Here is a 26,786-nt window from a genome sequence, read left to right on the forward strand (position 1 = left end):
AGGTTGTAGCAGACTATAGTTAGCAAACCTGGCCATACCCCGCCAGCAACTAAAGCTAGAAACTCATGCTGAGTATCTCGAGAGCAAAAAAAACGGAATGCACAGCAAACGGCGGAGTTGCTCAACATTTACCAATACAATGTTCCTGTCGCACGAACACCCTAAAACTCTTTACAACAGAGGCATTTTACAATGTAGGGAAGTCTAATGAAAAGGCACTGCCTCATGGACACAGCACCGACAACCTCTTTTTAGTTTTATTCCATACGCGTTATCGAAAGCATGATGCTAGCGTTGAAAGCCAAGTCAGCCAAAACAAAACTATGCATCTCGATATGATAAAGCCAAACTGTATTGAGTCCACGCATCCACACGCACTCCTCACGTCCGTGTGCAACACACTAAGCATCTCCACATGATATCGCCAGCCCGTTCGGCCTGCTTACGAGAGTACACAAGAAAATATGCTCTGAAGGGCTTATTAAGTCTTGAAGATTGTTTTAATGATGAGCCTAGGTGACAGAAAAACAAATATTTGCTTTCTTGGTTCTCATTAATTTATTACTGCTGGCGCGCAGTAGTTTCACGGCTCCTCTTTTGCATGAAAGAGATACACGAAGCCCATTTGCAGACTGTTTATGTAGAGGAGATCGCCCTCCTTCGTGTGCCTTTCGGCAAAATCTTCTTTGGAAGAAGTCTCCTCACTCAAAAGATTAAAAGTGCCTATGTGACAAACGTATAAGTGAATGTGTAGGCATACCGGGCGAGCTGACTGCGAAGACCTGTGCTCGGCGAGCGGGAGAGTGCTCGGCAAGTTGCCGGAAGTCCTGGAAGCTCAGGTACTGCAAAGATTGCAAGTACATGAGTACTCAAGAGTAAAGAATTAAAAAAAGCACAAAAGGCAGCTTTCATCCAACTTGCGCAATATTATGGCCCACTTTCTTTGCCTGGAAAGCCTGTAACTGCGTGTGGGCCTTCAAAAAGAATTTTGGCGCAACAGTAAACAAATTTAACATATAAAACATGGTAACAAAAAGTACAAAAAATAAACGGCAAAAGTAATTTATTAGTAGTTATACTTTGTACAAATACTCTACTCTAAATTCAATATAAAAAAGTGAAATGCCAGATTACTGATTTCATTAAAAAGAGGTTAAATACCGTATTTACTCGTGTAATGAACGTATGTCTTTCTTTCGAGAAATCAGAGCGAAATGGAGGGTGCGTTTAATTATGCGGGGCAAATTTTATGAAAACTTTTTTGGGATGAGCAAAAAGTGTGGTAATGCAAAAAAAAAAACGTTAGTGCACACTGTTTGGAAGCAGCCTCTTTGTTGCACTTCAATCATCTTCAATGGTTGAAGGCTCTTATCTTTTGCAAGCTGTCCCCGCACCGCCCACGCACGCCATGAAAGCATTTCATGGCTCCGTTTAACCGCAACAGCGGTATCTGGTGTGATCTTGAGGGGTGCGCAGGAGCATGCGCTATGACGCACTTTGCAAACTTTGTGGCAACGTCGCACGACATAGAGTTAATATACTGATAATTTAACTATGTTGGATGACGGCCACGACGACGCTGTTGACACTGTAGCAAGTAACAAACATTGCAGCAAGCTCCCACCGAAGCATCAAAACAAACCGTCGATAACAAAATTAAAGACAAAATACGGCCACCGCCTAGCTGTCCACATGAGAAGTTACTGAAGAAAAGGTAGCCTATATCTTGCGTTCCTTGAAGTACGTCCAGATAACAAGCACAGAGAGCAAATTGCAATCGAAGTGAGAATCGGGGGTGCTACCATGTTGCGAAATAGTCACGATCTTTTCTGAGCAAAAAGTTATTTTTATATTTTTATTTTTTGTTTTACAGAAACCTGCGACGCAATGACGATAAATGGCCCTTCGCGGCTGCCATGGCGACAGCAAATCCTGTCGTCGTCGCTAGAAAATTGCGTGCATGTGGTTGGAGCTTAAAGTTTCGGATTTGCAGGATGCACTCGTCGGTTGGCTGTTTCGTGGCCTCCGCTTGCTGTGTGCTTCTCACCTGCAATGTCTCTACACTCGCACCATTTGTGAGCACCGCTATGGCACACAGATAATTAAAAACACTGGGGCACACATAGATCATTAAAAAACAATACGGCACGTGGCAACGGGCGAAGGGGAGGATAGAGCAAGCCGAGGTGGCCAAGATGGGTCGGCATAATAATAAAAAATGGAAGAGATCCAATGGGCAAAGAGGCGCCATGTTTCGTTTAGCAGAACTACAGTGGATGAATGTAGGGAGTGCTTTTATAATGCAAGAAAAAAAAAAACAAAATTTGACGACTGAAGTTAGGTGTGCATTTATTATGCAAGTGCGTTCATTACGCAAGTAAATACGGTAGTCCTTCAGACTAAACAGACTAGGTTCTACCAGATATTAGGTCAAAGCTTATTGAAGGAGTATAAACCAATCTTTAAGGCAGTGTTCTTTCTTTTGTGCAACTAAAGGTTTACTGGCAATGTATACCATCATATCATAGTAATGTGGGAACTACCACGGAAACAATTTTCCACAACTTTGCAATCTACTGTGAGGGTCAAGTCGTATGTTCGAAACCAGTATCACCACTTCCGCGGCACTCTCTCATTCCCACTGACTTTAGTGCAGGTTAGGAAAACATGCATTGCAGTCGATCCCACCTACAACAATCCCAGACATAACGATCAATCAGTTAATAACAACCTTATTTTGGTGAACTTGCGATTTTCCCAAGTTACCCATTGAAACTGTTCCCATATAGCGGACATTTTTTTTTTAACGATATTTACAATAATTGCAACTATGGCTACATGTAGTGGTACCGCACTTCAGTAAAACTGCGTCAGTTCATCGCAAAGGCATTTTAATTCACTCGTAAGCATGCAGCGGGTGTTGCTTCATAACTTGAAAAGGCTTAACGATTATCAATGAAGTGGTTGCTAATAGTTTAATAAAAATGTGCAAAAAAATATCGTCTCAGTTGCTGAAGTGCAAGCGATTAACGGCGAGTCCACATACGGCGAACTAAACTTAAACCTCGAAATAGCAAACCTGAATATAATGAAATATTGAATATAACGAAGTAAAAAAGAATAGTATTGCAGTAGATGTATTGTTATGAATATAGGTACCTTCGTAACAAATTTTTGGATATAACAAACTTATTATTGTGTAAGATCCAACTTGGCTATAATGGGGTTCAAGTGCATTGATATAATCACCACTTTTTGCGACACTTTTGAATTTGTTATAAACGGGTTCGACTATGCAATGGAATGTCACCTGTCGTATGTGTATTGGCCAACAAATGCGTAAAATAAGAGTAGGCCAAAACAGCTCTGAGCTCTTCCTTGCTGACCTCCTACATATGGCAAGACCAGTAGCACCAACAAACCTCACTGGAAACTGCGTTGGCGAGTATCACAGCAATTACACGATAATACTGGCATATTGACGAGATTGACGAGACATTCCAGTAGTCGTTTCGTGTAGTTCCAGCACCCGATTGCCCTCTGAACCTAACAGGTAGATTGGAAAGCTATGCATACTCTCATAAACATGCATGCATATGATTGATTTGCCATTCCACTCATCACAAAGACAGTGCCACTTGAAAGCAAGAACATTTTTTTACCCTCGTAATGGTATAGAATAAAGTGCAATTGCCTTTACAATATAATGACTGCAATCTGAAGTACTACATACCTGCCAATAAATAAAATCCAACCACAAAGTATTTTGTATGCCACCATTACGCCTTACTGGGGCTTCTTACAAGATAATACAATGTAGTTTTGTATCTCCCAACTTTTCCTGGCAGTTCGAAAATGTTAGTAGTACCAGTTAAACTGTGAACAGTTATTTTTTAACTTTTATCAGCATCTTGCAACAAATTCTGGGTTATCAGTCCCTGTAACAAGTTTTTCGAAACCGCTGCGGTCCCAAACTGCTTCTATTGCTCGCAAAATTACTTTCATATCAGTGTCGCAAACCTGAACAAAAGCACAGCCACGTGATGCCATAGCCGTGGACAGCTGCAAGGGCCTCTCTGCTTCGAACTGAACTGCAACAGGAAATTGGTAGCCCTGCCAAGAGAGAAAGAAGTTGTAGTGCAGGCAGGTGCTCAAAAGAAACAAAAAATGAGTGACAGCTAACAGTGATACAGTGTGTATAGCATTGGTAAACAAAAATCGCTTGAAATAAATTGTTGCTTGAACAGAAAAAATTGTTTTAATTTAATCTGTTCAGTATTTGACTGCTGTGCTACCATAGCAGAAGTTAGATACTATTTCACTCTGTGGCGATCCCTCTGTGTCTCTTGCTGCAGTGGCATCTGATGAAAAGCGTTCTCGGTGTTCTTTTTTTCTTTCCACGTTGCGGGTGTGCACAGAGAGGGGCCACTTTTTTCCATGCGCGTCGTGCAGTTTTCAAATTGAGAGAAAATGTACGGGAGTTGTGTAATAGAAAACACTCAAGCTTCTCCAAGATCTGTATAGCACCAACAATGGTAAATGGTCTATATAAATAGCTCGCCGTTACTACACCGGCGCAAACGTGGTAGAGTTGTCCAAGACGGCACACTGCAAAGCAAGGGATCACTGGTTCAAATCCCCATTCTGGTGCTTCATAACTTCCTTCCAATCTATTTTTCTTTGTGCCCTTAACTTACATGATCATATACGAGACATGATGGCGATAGCAAAAATCTGGTTGAAGTGTTTATATGATTTCTGTCGTACTAAAAGAACACCCAGTAAAAGCACATCTGTCCAATATTTCCACAATGACGTCAATACACGCGCATACACAGATGGAAGTTTCACATGGAAGAAAGCAGGGCAAGGAATGAAAGGGTGCACACCTTAGTGAGACAGTAGTCTCGCATCAGTACAGCCAGGTGGTCCACGGTTCTTAGGGCAGCGCCAGTGACCACCAGTGCCCAGAAGAGTCGCAGGTTAATTAGACCCCACACTGTCTGCAGATCACCAACCCTAGGCAGCAGCAGCCATTATGTTTCAAACGCATTAACATGACATAAAAGCAGTCATATGTCACCAACACGATTCTGTGCAGCAGTATGCACCCATGCATAGATACAATAACCATTGAAGGTACTTGGCTAGCGACACAGTTTCAAAGGAAACTACAAATGAACAAATACCTCTTTCTAGCAACGAGCCTGCGATGTATAGAATTACTGCTGAAAAGGCCTGCGTTAAGGGCACCCTGAAACAGTTTAGATGATGTACAAACACACTGGGCCCGTAAACCAAGTCCTAAGGGTCATTTACAGACCGATTTGAGCCCTCTGCGTAATTTACAATGCGTTAATTAAAGCAGGAAAGTGCCGCACATCACTGCAACTCAGCCAAACGTGTTTACAACTGCACATTCATAGAGCGACGTGCTCTGGTACATCACCTGGGCTGCTGATCAGATTGTCAGTGGAATGCAAGGGCAAGATCAGCTGGTGGGGTGGAGACACATGTCGGAGCAAATATCAACCACTCCCCGATCTTCATCTTTGTTGCCAAACGACATGCACGCTGCTAGGTGAACTGTATGGTGGCCTTAGAGATTGCATGCAACCTGTAGGCTGATATGATTGATATGTGGGGTTTAACGTCCCAAAACCACTATATGATTACGAGAGACGCCGTAGTGGAGGGCTCCGGAAATTTAGACCACCTGGGGCTCTTTAACGTGCACCCAAATCTGAGCACACGGGCCTACAACATTTCCGCCTTCATCGGAAATGCAGCCGCCGCAGCCGGGATTGGAACCCGCGCCCTGCGGGTCAGCAGCCGAGTACCTTAGCCACTAGACCACCGCGGCGGGGCGCAACCTGTAGGCATGCATTCTTGGAGGTGTAGACTGGGAGAAGCTCAAATCATAACGTGTGCTCATGAGAGCTCTGCGATAGCTCTCAATGCCAGCGGGTCCCTTGAGTGGAGGAGGCACGGCTGGGGTGAGAAGGAGGGTATAACTGTCTATAGCGGCCTTGATACATGAGGTGTCACTAAATTTGTGGTGCAAATGGTTGAAAGGCTCTAGCCTAAATGCTGACAGAAATTCAAAAAACCACTTCAGGGTCCCTTTAAGAAAACTATAGTTTCTATTGTGTACTAGTCAATCATTTTTGTGGCAGGCCTTCCTGTTACTTTGTCGTTTGTCTTTGTAGTACACATGATCGTTATTACAAGTATTTATTACTTCTTTCAGAGGTGAAATGGGTGAAATAGAGCAGTTCTTGGAGCAGCAATTTTTCATTTTGGAGCAGAAGAAACTTGATTTAGAGCAGTCAGCAGCACTTATTATGTCATATTAGGAGCTTGAAAAACAAATATGTAGCCGCGTGCCAGGGGGGGGGGGGGGCAAAGTATATATTTTAATATGTTTAGAATACAAATAACACTGAAACAGCTTTTCGAGAAAGTTTCTTTTTTCACAAATTATCACTGGATATGAACTACACTGCCTTTTTACATATCACGTGACTTATCTAACACGAGCAAGAAAGAACAAATGAAACAATTGACAAAATGTTCTACAAAGGGTTTATGTCATACATTAAAAAAAAGGAATAAAAAGATCTCATATACACTTATCTAAATTAACAAAAAAATATAATAGCACAAGATTTGCAGTTACACAGCAGAAGGCCTTTGCTTAAGATTGATTATATGATTTAGCCGATTGCTGCTTTGGTCTTTCGTAGGTTTCCCAGAGATCCTGTAGGCTAGTGCCACTCTTTGTCAGGGGAGCGTCCCAATAAGCACCTTCAACTTTCTGCTTGGCCGCGTGGTTGGTGTAGTGTCAAGTGTAATGCACACTTATAACAGGCAACAAAAGCGCGCTGCTCCACCCATTCGCTGTCACCTCGTGCGGGACCGCCTTCAAGTGCCAAGAAGCCCCACCACACCATTTCATCAAACACACGCAACCTGTACTGCACACTTTTATTAGGGGGTGACACGAAACTCTCTTCGCAGCAGTTCGCTTCTAGTCTTCTTGAACAAAACTACTGGAGCACTGCAGAGATGTGCCGCTGTTTGTGGTACTTTATTTTTAACATGATGTGTGGAATAAAGAACATCATTTGTTTCCTGTGTTCAGGCATAATTGAACATTTTATTAAGACCGCGACATCTACGTGCAACATGGCTGCTCACACGTTTGCCTGTTCACATGGTACCGCCTTGCTATATCTTTCCTGCCCAAATTACCAACCACCGAATTGTGGTTGGGAGCCGAGAATATTGAAGAAGCTAAATATTGACCTGCACCACTCGGAGCTCACATACCCAAGTTTTTGCACGTACACATGTCAATAATGCAACGAAAAATTGCCCAGTACTGTTGCTAGCACTACACACTTTCATGAAACACCTCGAAACCTACCACAACTTAAACCTTGCCAAAATGAGTGATCAGGAAAGTTGGTGATTCATGCTGGTTAAGAAACTTTCATTTGTCAGTATATATTCCACAGCTTTCCGATTAAACTTTCAGTTGGTTAGTAAGCACTTGTCCTTGTCTTAGCTGCCCCTGTCCACGTATCGCACTCGTATTTCAAACCATCGTTAAATTTTGTACATGAGAGCTGTGCTGCATGATCTCCGAGGCTGTGCTTTGCAACATGGATGACAGCGTACTGCGCATTTTGTCACTGAAATGCACAACGTGCTACATATTGCAAATACAGATTTCCAGCTGTATATAAAAAAGAAATTGAGAAAAGCAATAACGATCCACAAGGTATTTAAAACTACGAATATGCTTGTGTGAATATAGTCAAATCCCACAATAACGAATTTCGCTACAAGGGTATTTTCGCCACAACGAATTATTCTTGATTCCCTGTCAGCCGGCTATAGAAAATAAGGTTAAAAATGTCTCGTCGCAACGAATACTTTTCCTAGATATTTCCGCTTTAACAAAGTTTTCGCGACTACTACCCCATAAGAAAAAGGAACTTTCCGAATTCCGATACCAGCTCCGAACATTTCTGGGTGGCTCATGACTTCCAGAGTGCACAGCTCTATCGAAACAACCGTGTTTTCATCAGATACACGTTTTCTGCCACCACACGCACATCTCACTAAATTCATCGCCATTGAGATGCTCAGCGACAGCTTGCCCATAGACTATGATGCTGACGGTAGATTTGATATATGTGCGGGCCGTGGCAGAATCGCGATCTCCAAGAAGCCTCATGTTTATGACGTCTCACTCAAAACTAAGCTACCACTCGTCGTCACTAGCGCTCCAAACGTGAATAACAACCACGCAACGTGAAGGCGCACGCGCGAGCAGCGCGCACCTAGTCCCAGCATAACTGCATTCTGCCACAACCGCTGCGAACACAAATGCAGTCGTGTCGAACGCGATCGTTGGCGATTATGAAAGTATGTGCACAATACACGTGCACCGACTCAACCCGTAACGATGTAAACAAAAATAACAATGACACATTTTTTGAATGACATGCATGGCTAGTGCAGCGCACACAGATTGAAAATGGAACTAATGTTTGCCTCAACCGTTGTGCAAGAAACTGCGATCACTATCGTCATGTTCATCGGTAGCGAATACCATCTGAAGGTGTGCAGCTAACACAGCCATAGATTAAAGGCAATAAAGCCATAAAACAACACAAAGTGTTACGGCTTTCCTGTCATTCACTTATGGCTACGGTAGTGTGGAACGTTCCCACTTTCAGTTGCAATTATCAGCTGGCCCCTACAAAGCTTTGGCACGCTCGTTCGCGGCGCTGTGCACTCGGCACACCTCATCTGAATATCGTATTTTCTTCTGTTTAACCAACCCCTGCATATATCCGGCACCCATGACCGCAAACCGCGGGAGAAAAAAAAAACTACTCGCGTTTGATGCAAGACCGCCTTCTCTGCATTGCCGTCAAGCCGTGCGGTGAAGCCAGCTTGCGTGCAAAAATTTTTGTATAATTTGCGCCCCGACTTCAGCTAGAAACTTCCTGTATATTTTGATCACATTATACACGAGAAAATATGTTCACTCAGTGTTAGGCCAGCTACATCTGGGTTAGCGATAGTTCAATGCATGCAGCAGAGGGGTAAACTAAATGAAAGAAACCTCACCATATGGTTGGCTCCATGTCGCCATAAATCCAATACTTGAGAAAGGAACCTTTGAAAATGAGAAATAACGGATCATTATTCAGTGTATCAATGTTTCAGCATGCAGCAGGCAATGTAGAAAGTTTCGTACAAACACTGCAAGAGAGAAATCTGCAGTCACCTCATGGTTCAACCACCACAAGCATTGTGAAAAGCACACAAATTTGTTTACAAGTTCACTTGCAGCTGGCAAAAAAGCATGCTATAGTTTCCCTTCATTTAAATTCAGTAACATACTTGAAACATGCTATCAATTTTATTTTGCATTCTCGAAAGCATAACGAAATAACGTTTTTTAACTACATTCTGCCACAATAGATATAGAAGTTGATTGGCATGTGGAGATTAACATCCCAAAACCATCACATGATTGTGAGAGACAATGAAGTTTGTTGTGTCAATAAGAACATCCACCTTTTCACAGAGACATAGGTATGCATACAGAAATGTATTCTTGTTTTGCTACAACACGCGAAATGCAATATCCCAACAACATGCACATTTTTTCTACCATTAAAGGCTATGCAACTTGAGAACAGTGATCTGTAGGAATTCGCGTTGCAGAGTCAAGTAAGCGAAGAGCACTTGCAAGGTGTACTTTTCCAGAGAATACTATTGGTACTACTATACTGTTTATTACCAATACAGTAAGCTCTCTTTGAACAAAACCTGAAGGTAGCAGGAAAGTATGCTCTATTACAGAGAAATAAATGGGCAGGGGTGAAGAATCAAAGTACGAAACCAATCATGTTGTAGGCAGTATTTCCATTTAAGCGGCAATCTCATTTAAGTGATTTCCATTCACCGAGAGCCTACAGTGTTAGCAAAACAATAAAAAAAATAAGTGTGTAAAAAGCACTGTAAAGTTTGGCAATGGGCTCTTTTCACATAAGTAACACTGCAGCTGGCCACACATTCAGGCGTGATAATGGAGCCTAGTCACATGATAAGTTAAATGCTAGGGTTTTAGGTTCGAAGACCATGACATGATTATGAGGCACACTATACCGGGAGACGCCGAATTGGTTTTTACGATGGTGGACTCTTTAACGTGTACTTAAATGGGCGTTTCTGCATTTTGCAACCTTCGAAACGTGGCTGCCGAAGCTGGGAATTGAACTTGTGCCACAAGGCTTAGCAGTGCTGCACGTTCATTACTAAAGCTAGCTAATATGGCAAGTTAGACACTAGGTGGCATTACTTAGCCAAAATAATCGCACACAAGTTTCAGAAACCTACTATGTACAGCAATGCAAAAGTAGAAAAAGGGGTATAGTTGGTATGAATTTACAATGGAAAATTTCTTGGACACACAAAACATAAAAGGGCGTGAGACAAGACACACTATTTTATCTTCTTTCTTCATGCCCTAGTCTGTTGTGTGCCTGCTGAGAAATTTTCCATATTGAACGTACTGGAAACCACTGTACAAATAAGGTGCTACACTAGGCTGTTATTGTCATGCTCCAATTGTGCGATAGTGAGTGATCTTCAATAAGGTTACTAGAGCACAGAGAATTATTTCAAACCAGAAGAATGAAGTTTTGAAAGGCGCATGTTCCTCCCTCTATTGATGCCATGCAAGTCCCAAGCCCTACAGAAAAAAACCCGCATACGTATATTCTAGTCCTGCATTTTTCTTTACGATTGTAGCTTTGAAACACTGTGGTGCCATAATTTACAATACCCACCTAGAAAAAAGAAGAGCAGGTAATAGATGTAGGCGTGCCTCATGGTCTCCCAGGCAGCTCTGCGCACAGTGGAGCTGATGGGCAGGTGCTTTCTCAGCGATACCACCTGGAAAGGAGATTCCAACCATTTGCAGAATGTTATAGCAGTAACAGTGCCAGCTTCAAGATAACATTACTTGAGAGCAAGGTTAACTCCAGAAAGTTCCATGTAAATCCATAAAAAAAGAATAGAAAAGAGAAAAAAAAAACATTATACAGCCTCAGCTGAGATTACTTCCACTTAGTCAAAACCATGCAAAGAAAATTCCAACTTCTATTACCATGAAACTGTACACCACAAGCTTTATGGCTACTAACACAGATGCACATATAGTTTGGTACAAGCCGAGCACTCCGGCGACAACTGACGCACTATCATAGCTTGGAGGTGGCATGTTTAACATACACATCACCCCTCAACAGGACTCAGTCCCATGTCTGCTCCAATAACGGGAGTGGAAGTGTGCTTAAGTGTTTTGGAGCAGCTCAGAGAGCAGGAATGATATTGCTGTTTTGGAGCAGCTTTGGCGCAGTAAAAGGGGAGTTTCAAAGCAGCTTCGGAGCACCAAAAAGTGTGTTTTAAAGAAATGCTAGTTAGCTTTGGAGCAGCTATCTAGGGCCAAACATCATCGTTATTTAAATTATTTCTTGTTATGAAATTCTAATGGTGTTCGCTAAATATTCAGTACTAATGAGTTTACCAGACTTACCACACACAAAAGTGTGTGTGTATGTTCCCATCATTTAACATCGCAGCTGACAGAGAAACAACTCAGAAAACAAAGAATGAGTGATGCTTATCTCTTCTTTTCATGACTGCTATACAGTTTAACATCTTTACAATGAATCTGCTTACAACGAACATTCGGATACTACATACTTTTGGCATCGTTATGCCAACCTCTCTATCTGTTCCATTTATTGAGCTCCGGTTCATACGTATTCTGGTACGATGGACATTCGGATATAATTTACTAAAATGTGAGGCCAGCAAGGTGGTCAGGACACCTTTACAGCAGACTTTTCTCCCACGGACATCACAAATTCAATAACTTCTCGACTTCAAAGATCACTTGGCATACGGTACGGGAACAGAGCGACGTGGATAACAGCATACTGATTTAAGGACGAAGGCTGCCGATATCTGGTCTCATCAGTTATGCCTACCTATGGCAACAAAAAATCTGCACACAGTATGCTTTGCGTTTCGGGGCGCTGACGCGCGAAGCCACTGCCACCGCACTCTCCTCCGAGCGGTCCCTGCATGGCAAGCTTGGTCAGGGGGTCCACTGCTAATGCTCAAAATATCCATTCGTGGTTCATAGGAGCCTGTGGGCCATCACTTTCTACGAAACAGATCACGGCTTATTCGCTGTTACACGTCCGCTAGTGCGATGGTCTTGCTCACAAAATTCGAAGCGAGTTCGGCTTAGCCCCGACTTCGAGCAGAAAGCTTGGTTACGATGTTCATGGCTGCGGTACCTGATGTTTCAAAGTGCGTCAGGATCGATCGCGAGTGTAAAGAGTTGTTCCATGGTAGTATTCACCACAAGGGCCAAAGTGCTCATAAGCAGCACATCGAACAGCGAGTCTAATGAGACAATGCTTATTGCAGTGAGCGAGACGCGTGTCTGCGATCTTCGCGACGAGTGTGGCATGCTACCATAGTCTGATAACTGAACTGAACTTCCACTTGCAGCTGCCCGAACTTAATGCGACCTGTGAACACAGTACGAGTGTGAAAACATTTACAAGTAGCGATATTTTCGATGGTTATGCCGTTTTGGAGCTTTAATGTTTTTGAAAAACGCAGTTTTTCTGGTTGTGCATCTTCCACAATGACTTTTGTTATGTTGGCAGATGCAAGGATTTTTCACAGCACTTTTGCATAGTTTTTAGTGTGAACGTATTCTGGAATCAGATAGAAAAAAGGCTATTGAAACTGAAAGTGGTGTTTAAAAATCAACATTTTTTTACATCCCCCCATTACAAATAAATTTGTTCATGACTTGTAATTCTCTCCGTTTATAACAGACTCTGTCAGTGCTATCATAATCTGATAACTGAACAATTGAACTGCCACTTGCGGCTCCCCTAACTAAATGCAACCCATGAACACAAAACGAGTATGAAAACATTTATAAGTAGTGCGGTTTTCAAGGGTTATGCTGTTTTGGAGCTTTAATATCTTTAATATGACATACAAGTTTGCTGTAAAGTACTTGGATTTCACATACTCCTTTTACAACAGACCGAAATCTTCACTATGAAGGTCTGTTGTAACGAGGTTATACTGTACTTCGTTTCACACGTCAGGAGCAATGTAGCAGAAGCCATAGAAAAAGTTCGTTTAGCAAAATGTATCACTTAGCATGTATGGTAGCCCTTTTCACCATTGTAAACACTTGCACGAGTTAAGCAGGTGCCTTGGCCTGACACTCATTCCTTATTTCTTTCAGAAAAGGAAGAAGGTACTTTCTGGTAGATGATTTATGCAGCACCTGCTGTGGTACCGTATTTGTTTATTGGTAGCAATGACGCACATCAGGAGATGCACATTTGTACTTGCATGCACACTGCTGTTTAGTGCATGGTCATGCCACATTCCCGGCTTGTACAAATCAATAAGGTTTCACTGCATTACTAGATAATTCACAGTTACTTATGTTGGTGCCACCACTTTTGCGGGGACACCACGGTGATAACAACGATAAGATGAGCACTAGCGAGCCCCACGGATAACCCGAATTACAATGCGATCAAACTACACTTGATATGGATGCAGTAACATCTCTTGTGTACAAAACTGTCGCAGTTTTATGTTTCAAAGCCACGATTTGATTATGAGAAACGCCGCAGAAAAAAGCTATGGAAATTCTGACCACCTGGGGTTCTTCAACAACCAACTGGTATTCGAGAGCTAGTGCAGCCAATGTAGCCAAAGCTGTGAAGCAAAAAGGCGATCTGCTATGGTGTGACAGAAAAACTGGTCTCGAACCTACTTTTTCGCGTCAGCCTCGCGACGTGGTTCTTTAGTCTCTTAGACGGCGAAGCGAGAAAAATTCCGGTGAGTTTGCCGCATTCACTCTCTTCGAGACCAAGTGCGAGCGGGCCTTTTTTCCATAGACAACCTGTGTAGCGCCGCTACCGTGCAGCGGTCAATCGCGTGTTCGTATCATCCGCGGTGGCTGGGGAAACCATTTGCATAACACCAAATCATTGCGCATTTTTTATAATGTAGTCCATCCAAAGTAACCTTAAAATTCGTATCCTCGCGAAATTCGCATTAACCATAATCGTATCTTTGAGATTCTACTGTAATTGAACTGAAGAGTGGAAATTCCAAAAAGAAAGAAGTAAAAGTAGACTGAAAAAAAAAAAAGGAAACTGCTGCCAATGAGAATCAAATCCCCCCAACCTTCGCATTATGTGGGAAGCACCAACCTGTATCGGTGGGAATGCAAGGCAGGACCCTTTGGCAGCCAGCTGGCTCAAGTGCAGGCTGATGGAGGTGAATGCTCCATGCAGCACCAAAAACACATATGCGTCACTCATGCACTCCTCGAACCTGCACAAGCACAAATGCTTGAGCCCAACGTTTCTATCATCTGATCATATTGTCAGTCCTGTGCTCACTTTAAACAAATGGCATTGGTGAAAAGCACACTATGTGTGGCATGAAAAAGAGAGAAGCAAGCATGGCACTCCCTCATTTCTACCCTAGCCATATATTTGGGCTTCGTGTATGACCAACTACAAAATGTCAGGTTATCAGAGTCTCTATACTTGAGCAAGTCTCGACAGTGTAAATACATTAGGTACGTCCTACTTATCAGCACAATGCTGCAACTGTTTATTCAGCATACACACAACATTGTGTAGCCTCTACTAAAGAGATTCCGACAGTATTTTAAATTTTATTCGAGAAAATTCTGGCGCTGTGCTCGTTCTGCCACAATGGGGTTGACGAGCAGCGCACAAATTTGCCTAATCTTCGTGCTTGCGGCTTCAAATGGACTTGTGGTTTTGTTTAACGTTAAGATTTAGCATTTCTTTCACATTAAACAATGGATCACCGTGAACTTCGTAAGCCAGTTTGGGTTACTGAGCTTAAAAGATTAAAGGAGTGAAGTGGAACTACTGAACTTTGCTTAACTTCGTGTTGCAACAAAATGGCTCAAGGCCACACAGAGCCAAACAGGGCCTAAAGAAGGAAGCTTTGACAAATGCACGCTGGCTGGAGCACCATGCGTAGCCGCTCACAGACACTAGCACCAGAGTTCCGTCTAGCGCATCATCAACAAACTATGGCCTCTGAATCTCCACTTCTCTGTCGCAGTGCACGCTTCACACAGCATGTGATCATGTTTCCAGTTCTGGAACGAAAGGTGTCATAGTCTTCAGGTGGCAGGTGCCAGGCTGCATTTAAATTAGCGTAAAACATGAAATTAAGTGCAATAACCTAAAACTCGAACCTAATTGAACATGCTCTTTTATGAAGGGCACGATGGCAGTGGGCTGGAAATGGCCGCTATGCTCTTGCTCGCACATCACAAATGTCATTTACATCACCACCTTTATTCCGTTGTCAAAACCCACCCATTTGAGATGGTGCATAATTTAACATAAAAGTATGCATGCAAAAGACAACAACTGTTAGCACCCTTGTTTAATCACCATTCTCGTCCAGTCAGTTTATAATTTTATCAAAACACCATTCACTTCTTTTCCAAAATATTTCTTGTGTCTTTATTCTGCATTGTGTTCGATAAGCACTACTTAGGCGCAGCGAGGGGTACACAACAAAGTGACCCTAAGATAACAGCCACCAACATTCTGCCCTTATCGAAGTTTTTTTTTTTTTAAATAAAGCTGTCACATTGAACACTTTCTTTTAGTGTTGTCCGACCAATACGCTGAACTATTTCAGAATAAATCATCTACTCGTACCTGCTGTTTGAGTTCTTAATGCTCTTAAAAGTTTTTTTTACGTGCTCACAGTAGCAGTGCAGAATAGGAGCAATAAATAACCAGTTATACAACACTATACACTAAGTTCATTGTTTCTTGGCTCAACGTCTTGGCATCATCCACTGAAGTGATGAAGTTTGAAGATTGATACCTTATGCTTGCGTGCACCAATTTTAATCATTCCTCTTGCGCTTATCTCCAATTTGAGCACTACACACTTCAACATCACAGAATGCAGATGAAAAAAATGTTGCAGGGCCCCTTTTAGAGAAACTTCTATGCAACTAAGTCAATTTTCATATAGACTTGGGGAACTAAATCTATCACTACCGCTTTAACGTCTAATCTGAAGCCCTTGTGAATGACTACTCTTGTCAAGTCATTCAGAATGACATAGAGATGTATTTATGAAGAATAAAATATGTTTGCATAACGCAATACAGTAAGATATAACTAACTATATTGTCAACAGACGAGAATAACAGGATCTATCTGGCAGTATTGTTCACGGGAGAAAATTCATATGGGTGCAGTGCTACACACCACACCCTTTAACACTGTCTTCAAAAGCATAAGACATTAGGAAGAAAATGAAGCAGCCAGTTTGCACACAATAAAGAAAGACAAACTTGAAAAGGTGGTGACAGCATTCATCCCAGTTGCCCATTCTCCAACTCTACGCATAGAATCTAAGGTTGCTTGGTACACAGAGAGCACATTTTGGAAGGAAAATGAAATCATACTACTGCTCTGTATTCGAAGAATCTTAATAATAATAACAATAATTATTTTGTGTTTTAAGTGCTAGTCTCATGATAACGCTATGAAGCATGCTGTAGTAGAGGGCTCTGAGTAGTTGTGACCACCTGCAGTTTTTACACGCACCAACATTGCACAGTACCACCTCCAAAATATCACCCCCACCAAAATGCCACCACCATGGCTGGGATCAAACTTGCACGTTTCACTTACAGGTCACAAATCAAGCACCACAGCTAATGTACCACCAGTCTGCCTTCAAGACATTTAATAAATGCAGGTCATGCGGTAAGACTTACTCTGCTGAGGGGGAGCAGCGGACATCCACACGAGCATATGGGCCACCTGACATGCCCAGAATGGCACGGACGAAGATAGCCCCGGCAAATGCTCGCAGCAAGGCTTGACCGTGGCTCCGTGGGTGACCAAAGTGTACAACTTGCGCCAGGCGTGTCCCATGTATTACAGGTGCCACTGCGAAGTTAAAGCTGTGTTAGTGGCACTCAAAGTGCCATTTCACTTTATACCATTAGTTAAACTTGAATACACAATGTATGGCTAGCGATGCAATGACATGACAGAGGTGCTTGCATTTTAGTCGAAAGCCTCAGAGCCAGATAACCTTACCTTTTTTTTTTATATATATAGTAAACATACTTGAAGGACGCTTGAAAGAGCAGATAAGAGCGTAATCCCACCTTCCTCACACTGCCTTCAAGATCACTCAGCTGGATTCATTTGTCTGTGGACACCTCAACCGTACCGCAAGGAAAAGAACAAGGGTGTGTGTAACATTTGCCACTTTAAACTCTCTTAGATTAGTCCTGCAAGTACTGTTGCAAAGTGCCCACTACACTAAATATCTTCCTGTTGTACATTGGCGTCATACGCGCTTTGTGCCAGTAAGGCTTTATTTTCTGCATTAAGTATGACTTAATATTTTCTGATTTTACATGGTCGTTGCCATGTAAAGCCCAGAAAAATTAAGTCAGGAAAAATAAAACTCCTTTTCTTTTTTTATTGAAAAGCACATTTCTCTAATATTTGAAGTTTAAAAAGATAGAGACAACATAGGAAGAAAATGTAACTTCGCTTTTGGTAGGTGGCAAGCCAGCCATTTTCTAAAAGTGATGCTTAACAAACTGAGCTGGAGCAATGATCGACCCCTACTGCTTTCCTTATATATGTATCTGTTTTATGAGGTATGTACATCTTCAATACAGCTCTGCAAGTGTTAGCCAGTACAACATGTGACCACCGTGCTGTACGTGCAACTAGCAAAGTGCCCCACTTTATATATAACATGGAGAAGGGTGACACAATAGCAGAATATAATGGCTAAATGAGTTTAACAGTTGGCACACAGATAGCTTCGGGGGTCATGACAGAAAAATGGCAATGTCCAGATCACGGGAAGTATACTTGAAACTCAATTTAGCATGTTCACTGTGGCGTGCGTCACCTACCGCATGCGCTTGTCCTATGCGGCCACGATATTACGAGCATGCTTGCTGATGCGATCAAACATGAATGCAGGGGTACTATTTTTGTTGCAAGAAGTTATAAATAACGAGAAGAAATTTTTTTTTAGTGTTAGATGCCATGGCCTACTGGTAGGTCGCTGCACACCTGGAAGATATGCCAAGTAGCCCCCTGGTAGGTCACTCCGCACATAAAACGAGACCTCAAGAAAGCCTGCCGAAACAAATGTGTTAATGAAAGATCGGGGCAGGCTTACCATTTACGCAGGTCACATGGTAGACAGCCAGAACAAACACTGCACTAAGCAGACACATGTGATGCCATGGGGAGTCTATTAATGATGCTAGCCAATCTGCAGAGACACCACAAGGCACAATTGTTGAGTACAAGCAAAAAAAAAAACAGCATTTACAAAATCACATGAAGACAAGTGAAAGCTCGCTTGGCAGACATTATTACGGCAAAAGCCTTAAATGGCTCGTGAAACAGAAAATTCGACCGTCGACGGCAACTGTCGGCGCAGTGTCGAGGAAAAGTGATTTCAAAAAACATCACATGATGTCTCCATATGATTTAATGATGACATCGCGGATCCACGTCTTTTCACCACAGTTGTTTGACCTTAGTTTTGTGAACCTCATGTGCATCACAAATTCAGGTGTGACATCAAGTTGACTTAGTTGACAACACGTTCGTTTCCCTAGCAGTGGGCCGCTTGTAGTCTGTTTTACCTTCTATATATACTCAGGATTACGTGTGCTTGATCTCTTGTGCTTTTTGCTGTGCTAGGTCTATTGGTTTCAGTTTAAGAAAAGCACTAATACCACAAGATGATGTTCGTGTGCTTGTATCTTGTGATGTCATCATGTGACGTCATGTGACAATGCCACATATGACATTTTAGCGCCCTCCTTAGGACAGCAAATAAAATTGGAAAGCATGCCACCTCAAGAGAAGATGAAGACAGCACTTGGCTGTGGCATCTGAATCCACAACTCGTATTCCCTGCTTCCTTACACATCAAATGATAAGGAAACGATGGCTTCTGCTTTCGGGTCATCTTGGGTGAATTTAAAAAGGGTCCTGCGAGCTTTTCTATCTTCATTCAGCTAAGTGCCATTGGAAGACTTGAAGCAAGCTTATGAACGAGGAGCAAGAAAAGAGGACTGAAAGCATGCCAACAACGTCATGTGGTATTAATCCTTTTGACGAACAAAAACCAATAAACCTATCACAGCAAGATGCACATAAAGCCAAGTGAGCACATATACTAGGTAAAACAGACTGCAAGGAGGCCACTCCAGAAGAAACGAACGTGTTGTTAACTAAGCCTTAGTTTAAACAGGAAAAGGGCTGCAGCAGAAGAAACGAACGTGTGGTAAACTCAGCCGAAGGTGAAATATACAGGAAACGGCCCACTGCAGGGGAAACGAACGTGTAGTCAACTAAGAAGGTAAATCACACAGACTGGAAAGGAACCACTGCAGAAGAAACGAACGTTTTGTCAAATAACTGCCTCTTACATGTTTCCACAGGCATTCCTGCCGACGTTCGTCTAGCCTGTGTTTTTTTGGTATCAGGCTCCACACAGTTTTCGCGGTTGTTGAGTACATTATCGGTGCACCCTGTCCGGCTGAACGAAATGCAACACAATATAAGCGGGGCATGCTGTCCGCGACGCGCAAACTCGAAAGCCATTCCCGGGGTTTCATCCACGCACTCACCGTAGAAGCCGTCGAACGGGGAGTACACGCTGAACTGGAGGAAGAACAAGGCAACGGGGGTGAGAACAAACTGTAAGGCCACAACTATCACGACGGCGTGCACGCACCGCCAGAAGTGTACCTGCAAGTAAAAGGAAGAATAGTTGATCGATTCTCCCCCTAGAGATTTTCGTCACTGAAACACATTCGTAATAAAATGTCTCCTACTTCGTTTCTAAACCATTCCGTCAGGCCGGTACTCATGTTTCCCGGGTTATCCTCGCAACCGCGCATCTTGCCGATGTTCGACATTCGCGAAATCAATGGCGCTGGCCTGACTTGTCTTGGCTTCGTAAGCAACGGAAAGAAGGATCGCCTCGGATAAACAGATGAAAAACCCTCTATTGCCATGCGCTAAAAACTTATGATCTCAAAAACGACAATCCTTTTTCACAAAGACCGAGAGAAGGAGTGCTGACGCATATATATGTACGCTCCTCGAAATAAAGATTTTGTTGGAAGTAAGCGCTCCCTTCTGTCCCTTCCCTTGTCCTATGTTTCTAAACGCGCTACGTCGATCAACTATGTCCTACCAACATGCCCAACTTTATACTCTAGTCAATTACTGATTTAAAATGTGGCGGTCATGACCTATTTGACCGGTCAAAAGCATAGCCTTTGGGAACTGTTACGCCGAGGCTAGCACTGCTTGAGAGGAGGCGTTGATTTATATAAAGAAACATTAAAAATCAAAAACAAGGCTCAATATCTTGTCTATAAGGCTCGGCGAACTAGCTCACTCATGAGTTGACTCAGATCGAACCGTGAGTCCGAGTAATATTTTTTGCGAATCCGAGTGACCCTGGTTGAAAAAAAAAAAAAAAATCGAGCGAGTCCGAGTGAGTCCGACTCAGAAAAATTTTGGTGAGTCCGAGGGAGTGCAAAGTGCAAAATATATTTCTTGAGTGAGCCCGAGTGAGTTCTGCTTTCTTTTGCCGATCTAATTACTCTATCTAGTCATATTCAGCATCGCTGTCAGCCTTACCTGGAATCACGTTTATAGAGACGTCTATGTTGTGTAGGGGTTTAGCACGACACAACAGTCTACTCACAGGTACACTAAAGCAGTGTCATTCATACACTGTTTTAATATTTACTAGTTGCAGAAGGGAATTACATGGGGGGAAGGGTGCTCACCCCACCACCTCTTCAAGGCAAGTTCCTGATTGTTAAATGTTGTGCTGTCATCTCTTCCGAGAAAACTGGACTTACTGGTTTGGAAACATTCGGAACTTGTTATGTCAAACGGCACCAAGAAAAGCACCGATTTCGAGAGATATTGGTGCTAAAGAGCATTGACACCACAGTTGAAGAAGCTGTACTCATAGGCTAGCTGACACGAGTCGACTCGCTCGGACTCACTCAGACAAGGATCAAGCAGTGAGTCTGAGTCCGAGTGAGTACCGGTGAGTAATGTTTTGGTGAGTTTGAGTCCGAGTGAGTTCAAAGCTCAAAATACATTGCATGAGTGAGTCTAAGTGAGCTCAACGAGCTGGCCCTCGCATTCTTGCAACCATCGACGGAGGACCCATTGCCACTTCCTTAGCAGGAAGTCGATTGGTTCAACTGACAATTCAAAGAAAGTATAACCGCGCAAATGGAACAAAGACGATAAAGGAACGAAGACCACAGGACAAGCGCTGAGTGCCAACTGAATGTTTATTGCAAAGAAACTAGCCTTTCATATCGTCTCAGAATTACCATCCGTGCATCGGAAATTCACTACTATATATATATTTTTCATAAAGTCTATATATTTCTTCGATCAATAGTAGAGGCCGGGGTTTTTTGCACTGTGGGTGGGGGGGGGGGGGGGTCACTCACGACAAATGAGTTCCTTCGTGGGGGCAGGGATCGAGGCTAGAAACATATACAGGGCCGTAAGAAGAGGGAGGTTGAGGGGGTTCTAACATCTCCCGAATTTTTTTTATTGCTTTCACTTTTTAGATGATATTAAAGTGTTTACACGCCTAATTCCTATCGACCACTAGTTGCCAAAGTTAGCTGTTATAGACAGAAACAACTCCTAAAAAATCCTGGGTACGGCTCTGAACACATATATGTCTTGTGTTTTGACTGTGTTTACACTTGGGAGGGGGGGGGGGGGGGGCTCCAAGCGACCCTTATTCCCACTGGCGCCGCCCCTTAGTAGAAGAGAGGGCGAACTTACACAACTGTCACCTTCGGTTCGGATCCAAAAGACCTCTAAAATTCTCTTTCAAAGATTTGAACAAATGTGCAGAAGTGCACGTACGTGTGCTCCAGTGTTTGAAAGTTGACCGTTTGGTTGAACCGTGATGGATCCTTTATCAATTTTCCACAAGGAAGTGCAGCAGGCCCCACCATATGGGCCCCACACTCCGTGCCTGGCAGCCTTAGATAGTCATCATCATCGGCATGACTGCGCCCACTGCAGGACCAAGGCCTCTCCCATGATCAGCCAATCAACCCGGTCTTGTGCTTTCTACCTCTTCTTTATACCTGCAATCTCTTTAATCTCATCGGCTCACTTAACTTTCTGTCTCCCCTTCGCGCGTTTGCCTTCTCTGGGAATCAAGTCAGTTACCCTTAATGACCAGCGGTTATCTTGCCTACGCGCTACATACTCGGCCCATGTCCATTTCTTCTTGATTTCGACTGTGACATTTTAAACCCCGGTTTGTTCTCTGATCCACCCTGCTCTCTTCCATGAAATTACCAATTAGCCTTCGAAAGTGCGGGCTCCCATCTTGAGAACGTGGCCTCCAGTTCATTTTCGATTTCTCATGCATGCCTTTCACCCCCCCTTCCCGCCCTATTCCAAGATATTACAGGCAGATTTTTTTTTTTTCGGGTATGGGGTGTATGCGTGGAGGGGGGGGGGGGCGTCATCTCTTTGATCTGAGGTGGGTTTTGGGGGAGAGAGATGTGATAGAGTACGTGTCATATTGTGCCGTCAAAGAAATTTTCGCGGGGGAGGTGCAGGGTGTTGGCCCCCCTGGTTACGCCACTGCCCCTACCCCCCCCCCCCCCCCCCGCCCAACACACACACGCACATCACTGCGTGGTGTTCTTGATATTAGCTGCGAAGACAAAATTTTTCTCTTTTTTTTTTTTCGCGGAAGGGGGGTAGGGGGGTGGGGGCGGGTCGTCTTTTTATTCTGTAGTGGAGGCTGGGCAAGCATATGTGGTCGGGATCATTCTATGCTCTGTATACCTCGGAAAAAGAGAGAGGGAGAGGGGTAGGACATGGGTCCAGTGTGCTACCGCCTGGCTACGCCACTGCCCCATACGGTCCCAATCACCGTCGCCCCTACGGCAGCTCACGTCATTTGTTTCCTACTCTGGCACGTTATATATCTTCGCCTAGCCTTTAAAATGCTCTTGTAATTATTGCATGTTTAATTCGTCTAATGACGGATTAAAATCTACGCGTTGCGCACCCGGTCTCCAACCACGGACGCCGCATAGATTTAGGAGCACATTAAAGAGCCCCAGGTAGTTGAAGTTTACTGAACCCTCCATTACGACGTCGCTCATAATTATACCATGGTGTTGCAAAGTTAAACCACAACAATTATTATTGATAAATAAAGGCGCAACTTGTAGAGTTTGAAAATCCCGCCCACCAAACCAACAGAATTAGACCCTTTTATTTTCACGTACCTGACGTACTTTCGTGAGCCAATGAGCGTTGCGAATATCGCCCAGCGATTGGCCGGGGAGACGTCCGATTCCCACCATCCGTGCGTGCTTGTCAGGTCCAGAGGTGCTTCCGCCCTTTCCGTTTGATTCTGGATCTGTGAAATCTAAACATTTCGGGCCTTGCTGTTTTGCGCCTCACTATTGACGGAGTGGAGACTCCAGTAGAGGCGATGGCCTTTCAGCACCAGCCTGGCACGGCTATGCAGTGTTTAAGTGTACGTTTCACACCTTCCTGTTGCGACAATCCGGGGCAAAGGCTCCGTTCTTCGAATGCTCGTGGGATCAGAGGCTAGAAACGTGCTTGTACTGTGCTCATGCTCACGATATGTTTCGGTTTTCTTTATGGTCATTTAGAGAACCCCTTGTTGCCCGGGTGACACGGGAGCCACCTTTTGTGGCTTCGGTCTCACGATCGCAGCGCTGAGGAAACACCCGCTTGCGATTTTGCAGATCCCGATAAAGCTTGCGAAGGAGGTTGGCATCGACTCTGAGGGCAGGGAAGTGATGAAGTGTGGATTCAAGATTGGAGGCGGCATCGACCAGGACTTCACGCGTAGCCCGCAAGGGTACACCGATAACGTGCGCACGCCCTATCCCTTGTATCGGCGGAGCTGTCAATTTGCACTTGTTTTCCACTGCAGGGCATCTACGTTACGGAGGTTTACGAAAGCAGCCCAGCAGCCAAGTGCGGCCTCAAAGTGCACGACAAGATACTACAGGTGCGGCAATACAGTTCATCGTGTCATCGGTAGCGATCGGTTGTGAAGCATGTCTTACGCGTTCTGCTGTCTGGGTAGGATCTGAAGTACAAGTTACGAAGTCAGTTACGCACGAGCCCTTGATCAAAGCTCTCCGTGTCGTTCTGTGCTGATTTGGTGAATCGACTTAGTAAGTGTGCGCTTCAATAAGTTTGGAACCACTTCCAGCACGCACGGTGCAGAAGCCATTTTCTGCATTTTTTTTTTCTCTCACAAAAAATGGCACGGTGGACGTTTATCTGCCTTTATTTTGAACGCAATGTGGTAAAAAAATATAGTACCCCAATTCACATTACATATGAACATTTACAAATCTACCTGACTGGGCATGGGGCTACTGTAAAAATAAAACACCAACCCGGAAGTTTATGTAATGTAAAAGCTTGTTGGATTTAAAGTTAAAGCCTAATGTTTTGAGATGAACATACTTTTTTGTTGAAAAGCATATCTCATCGCGTAATATGTATTTCTTCTTTATATCGTCCTGCCACTGTAGACAAAGGATGTGGGGACTAGCCAAGCTGTCGAAATGCAGTTTTTTTCTTCTTTGTCCCAACTACTTGTATACAGCTGTATGTATGTTGTGAACAAACTCAACATTCCTGCTTCACAAATATCAATTCCATTTCCCAGGTGAACGGCTACGACTTCACTATGGTGACTCACAAGAAAGCTGTCGAGTACATCAAAAAACACCCCGTGCTCAACATGCTAATAGCGCGGAAGGGAGTGACGCATTCCTGAAGGCACCTGTAGGACGAAGATTTCCATGGACGCTTGCTGGGCACTCCCGAGATCCTGACATCCAGCTCTGAAAAAGTACTCTGCCCAGTTTTGTAGCTGACTCATCACATGTCACGTTGTCAGTGTTCATTGTGTGTTCCTGTGAGGTATCGTGACACTGTACCGCCTATATAGTGCGTCAGTTTTGACCATACTTGGTTGGAATGTAAAGAAAAATGTCAGCTCCACTCACAGCACGCACTATCCCTCTCACAGAGAGCTTGCATAAATGCTCCATCCAAAAGCTCTTATCAATTTTCCTGACGTCAAACACATTTTAAGAGTTTCAGGTAGTTCACTTTTTCACAAAGACACGTGTGGTGCTGCTTTCAGGTTGAAAAACATCAATGACCTAGTGAATTTCGTGAAGATTACTGACACCACTGCTCAGCCAAACGCGATGTTTTAGGTGGTGACGATGAATATTTTAACGCTTAATATGCATAGTATTTACATACTACTCAAAGAACTATTTGCGGCTTAAGTGGAAACCAGTTTGCACGACTGTCTTTCACAGGTAAAGGGCAGGTATGCTGCAGTTCTGTGGCCGGAGCTGGCATTATTTTCTTATTGTGATTGAGTGTAACATCGTACTGTAGATGCCACTGTATCTGTTTTACATATTGGCCAGTTCTTCCTTGCCTCTGTCAGCAGCTGAAATAGTCTTTAAGTGTTTGGCTGACACTGTCATAGAACTACATTATCAGGGATAGTGCTTGCTAAAAGGAAAAGAAAGGCGGAATTCATCCATCTGGGTGCGCTGCAACATTTTACGAGGTGGTGTGGGCTCACAGCATTGGGCACCGTACGGTGCTGCCCTTCAGGTGTGCCTGGTTACTTAAATACATGAGGAAACTCTGCATGTCTTCAAGAATTCAGAGCAGTCGTGCTCTTGTGGTACTACATGCTCTTTCCTTTGCCCATGAACTCAATCTCTGAGTGCGTGAAACAGTGGCTACAGCTTTAATTCCCAGCTGTTGTATTCCAATCGACGTGTTACACAGAAGCATCTGATGTAATGGTGCTTTGCATACGCGTGAAGGATCCTTGGGAGGCCAAAGCTGATTTGGAGTAATCTATATCTCCAGTAGCCCTTCTGTCTCTGTGGGGTAATGAATCCAATCAATCAAACCTTAAGACGAGTGTGTAAAATTAAGTGCTGTATTTTACAGTCTGAGGTAAAAGCCAGCCAAGTTTAAACATTATGCAGTGTAATTATTAAATTTGGAGGAGCTGTGTTCTCTCACAAGCCACCATGCATTTCCTTGGTAATGTAGAATATTTGCACTGTTGTAAAAAAAAAATGGCTGAAACATGTATTTCAACACTGCACTTGTTATCCAGACTTCACAAGGGGCAATGTATAGCTTGCTGTTCGCACTGTTTGAGCCAAAACTACTCTTTTCATAGGACATTTCTTCGATAAAACTGCTTGACACTCTTACCTCCCAATGGGTTGGGCAGAATACTGACACAAGTTTTATCTCTTGATCAAGGCCACCCAAAATTTTGCACTCCAGCTGTTGAGCTTCATCGAAGCTATGAAGCTGTAGCCATCTGGCCTCACAGTGATTCATACTGATAATCTCAATCCTGTGCTGCCAGGAATGCTATTCTCGTACCGTTAAATAGGCAGGACTTGTCTCGACACTGTGCAATAAGCACCAGAC

At 43.4% G+C, this 26,786-nt stretch overlaps 2 protein-coding genes across 3 annotated transcripts in view; one reads left to right on the forward strand and one right to left on the reverse strand.

The window, feature by feature from the left end:
* Ndc1 (Nuclear division cycle 1) overlaps positions 1–26,786 on the reverse strand; it is a 46,645-nt gene that overhangs the window by 17,959 nt on the left and 1,900 nt on the right. The window contains exons 1-10 of one of the 2 annotated variants that reach the window (XM_037432054.2): positions 20,060–20,203; positions 19,853–19,973; positions 18,385–18,480; positions 16,946–17,120; positions 14,361–14,484; positions 10,878–10,983; positions 9,148–9,196; positions 4,890–5,019; positions 4,021–4,113; positions 761–842 (exon numbers count right to left, since the gene is read on the reverse strand). In XM_037432054.2, coding sequence (XP_037287951.2) covers positions 761–842; positions 4,021–4,113; positions 4,890–5,019; positions 9,148–9,196; positions 10,878–10,983; positions 14,361–14,484; positions 16,946–17,120; positions 18,385–18,480; positions 19,853–19,973; positions 20,060–20,143 — 1,060 coding nt within the window. In that variant the 5' untranslated portion in view covers positions 20,144–20,203. Of the gene's footprint in view, positions 1–760; positions 843–4,020; positions 4,114–4,889; positions 5,020–9,147; positions 9,197–10,877; positions 10,984–14,360; positions 14,485–16,945; positions 17,121–18,384; positions 18,481–19,852; positions 19,974–20,059; positions 20,204–26,786 lie in introns of those variants that run through there. The other variant, XM_075875021.1, reaches the window with a different exon arrangement.
* Positions 23,597–25,514, forward strand: LOC119181421 (tax1-binding protein 3 homolog). Its single transcript, XM_037432663.2, has 4 exons — positions 23,597–23,790; positions 24,026–24,154; positions 24,217–24,294; positions 24,967–25,514. Exons 1-4 carry the CDS (start codon positions 23,746–23,748, stop codon positions 25,075–25,077), a joined length of 363 nt encoding a protein of 120 aa, XP_037288560.1. The 5' UTR covers positions 23,597–23,745; the 3' UTR covers positions 25,078–25,514.

Source organism: Rhipicephalus microplus, chromosome 10 (genome assembly GCF_043290135.1).
Source record: "Rhipicephalus microplus isolate Deutch F79 chromosome 10, USDA_Rmic, whole genome shotgun sequence".
Lineage (NCBI taxonomy): Eukaryota > Metazoa > Arthropoda > Arachnida > Ixodida > Ixodidae > Rhipicephalus > Rhipicephalus microplus.

Bases quoted from the DNA above. Each gene is read 5' to 3' on its own strand.
- LOC119181421 (XM_037432663.2), top strand. From the start codon at position 23,746: ATGGCCTTTCAGCACCAGCCTGGCACGGCTATGCAGTGTTTAAGT. The intron at 23,791-24,025 runs GTACGTTTCACA...GCGATTTTGCAG, and splicing joins CGGCTATGCAGTGTTTAAGT to ATCCCGATAAAGCTTGCGAA. The intron at 24,155-24,216 runs GTGCGCACGCCC...TTTCCACTGCAG, and splicing joins CGCAAGGGTACACCGATAAC to GGCATCTACGTTACGGAGGT.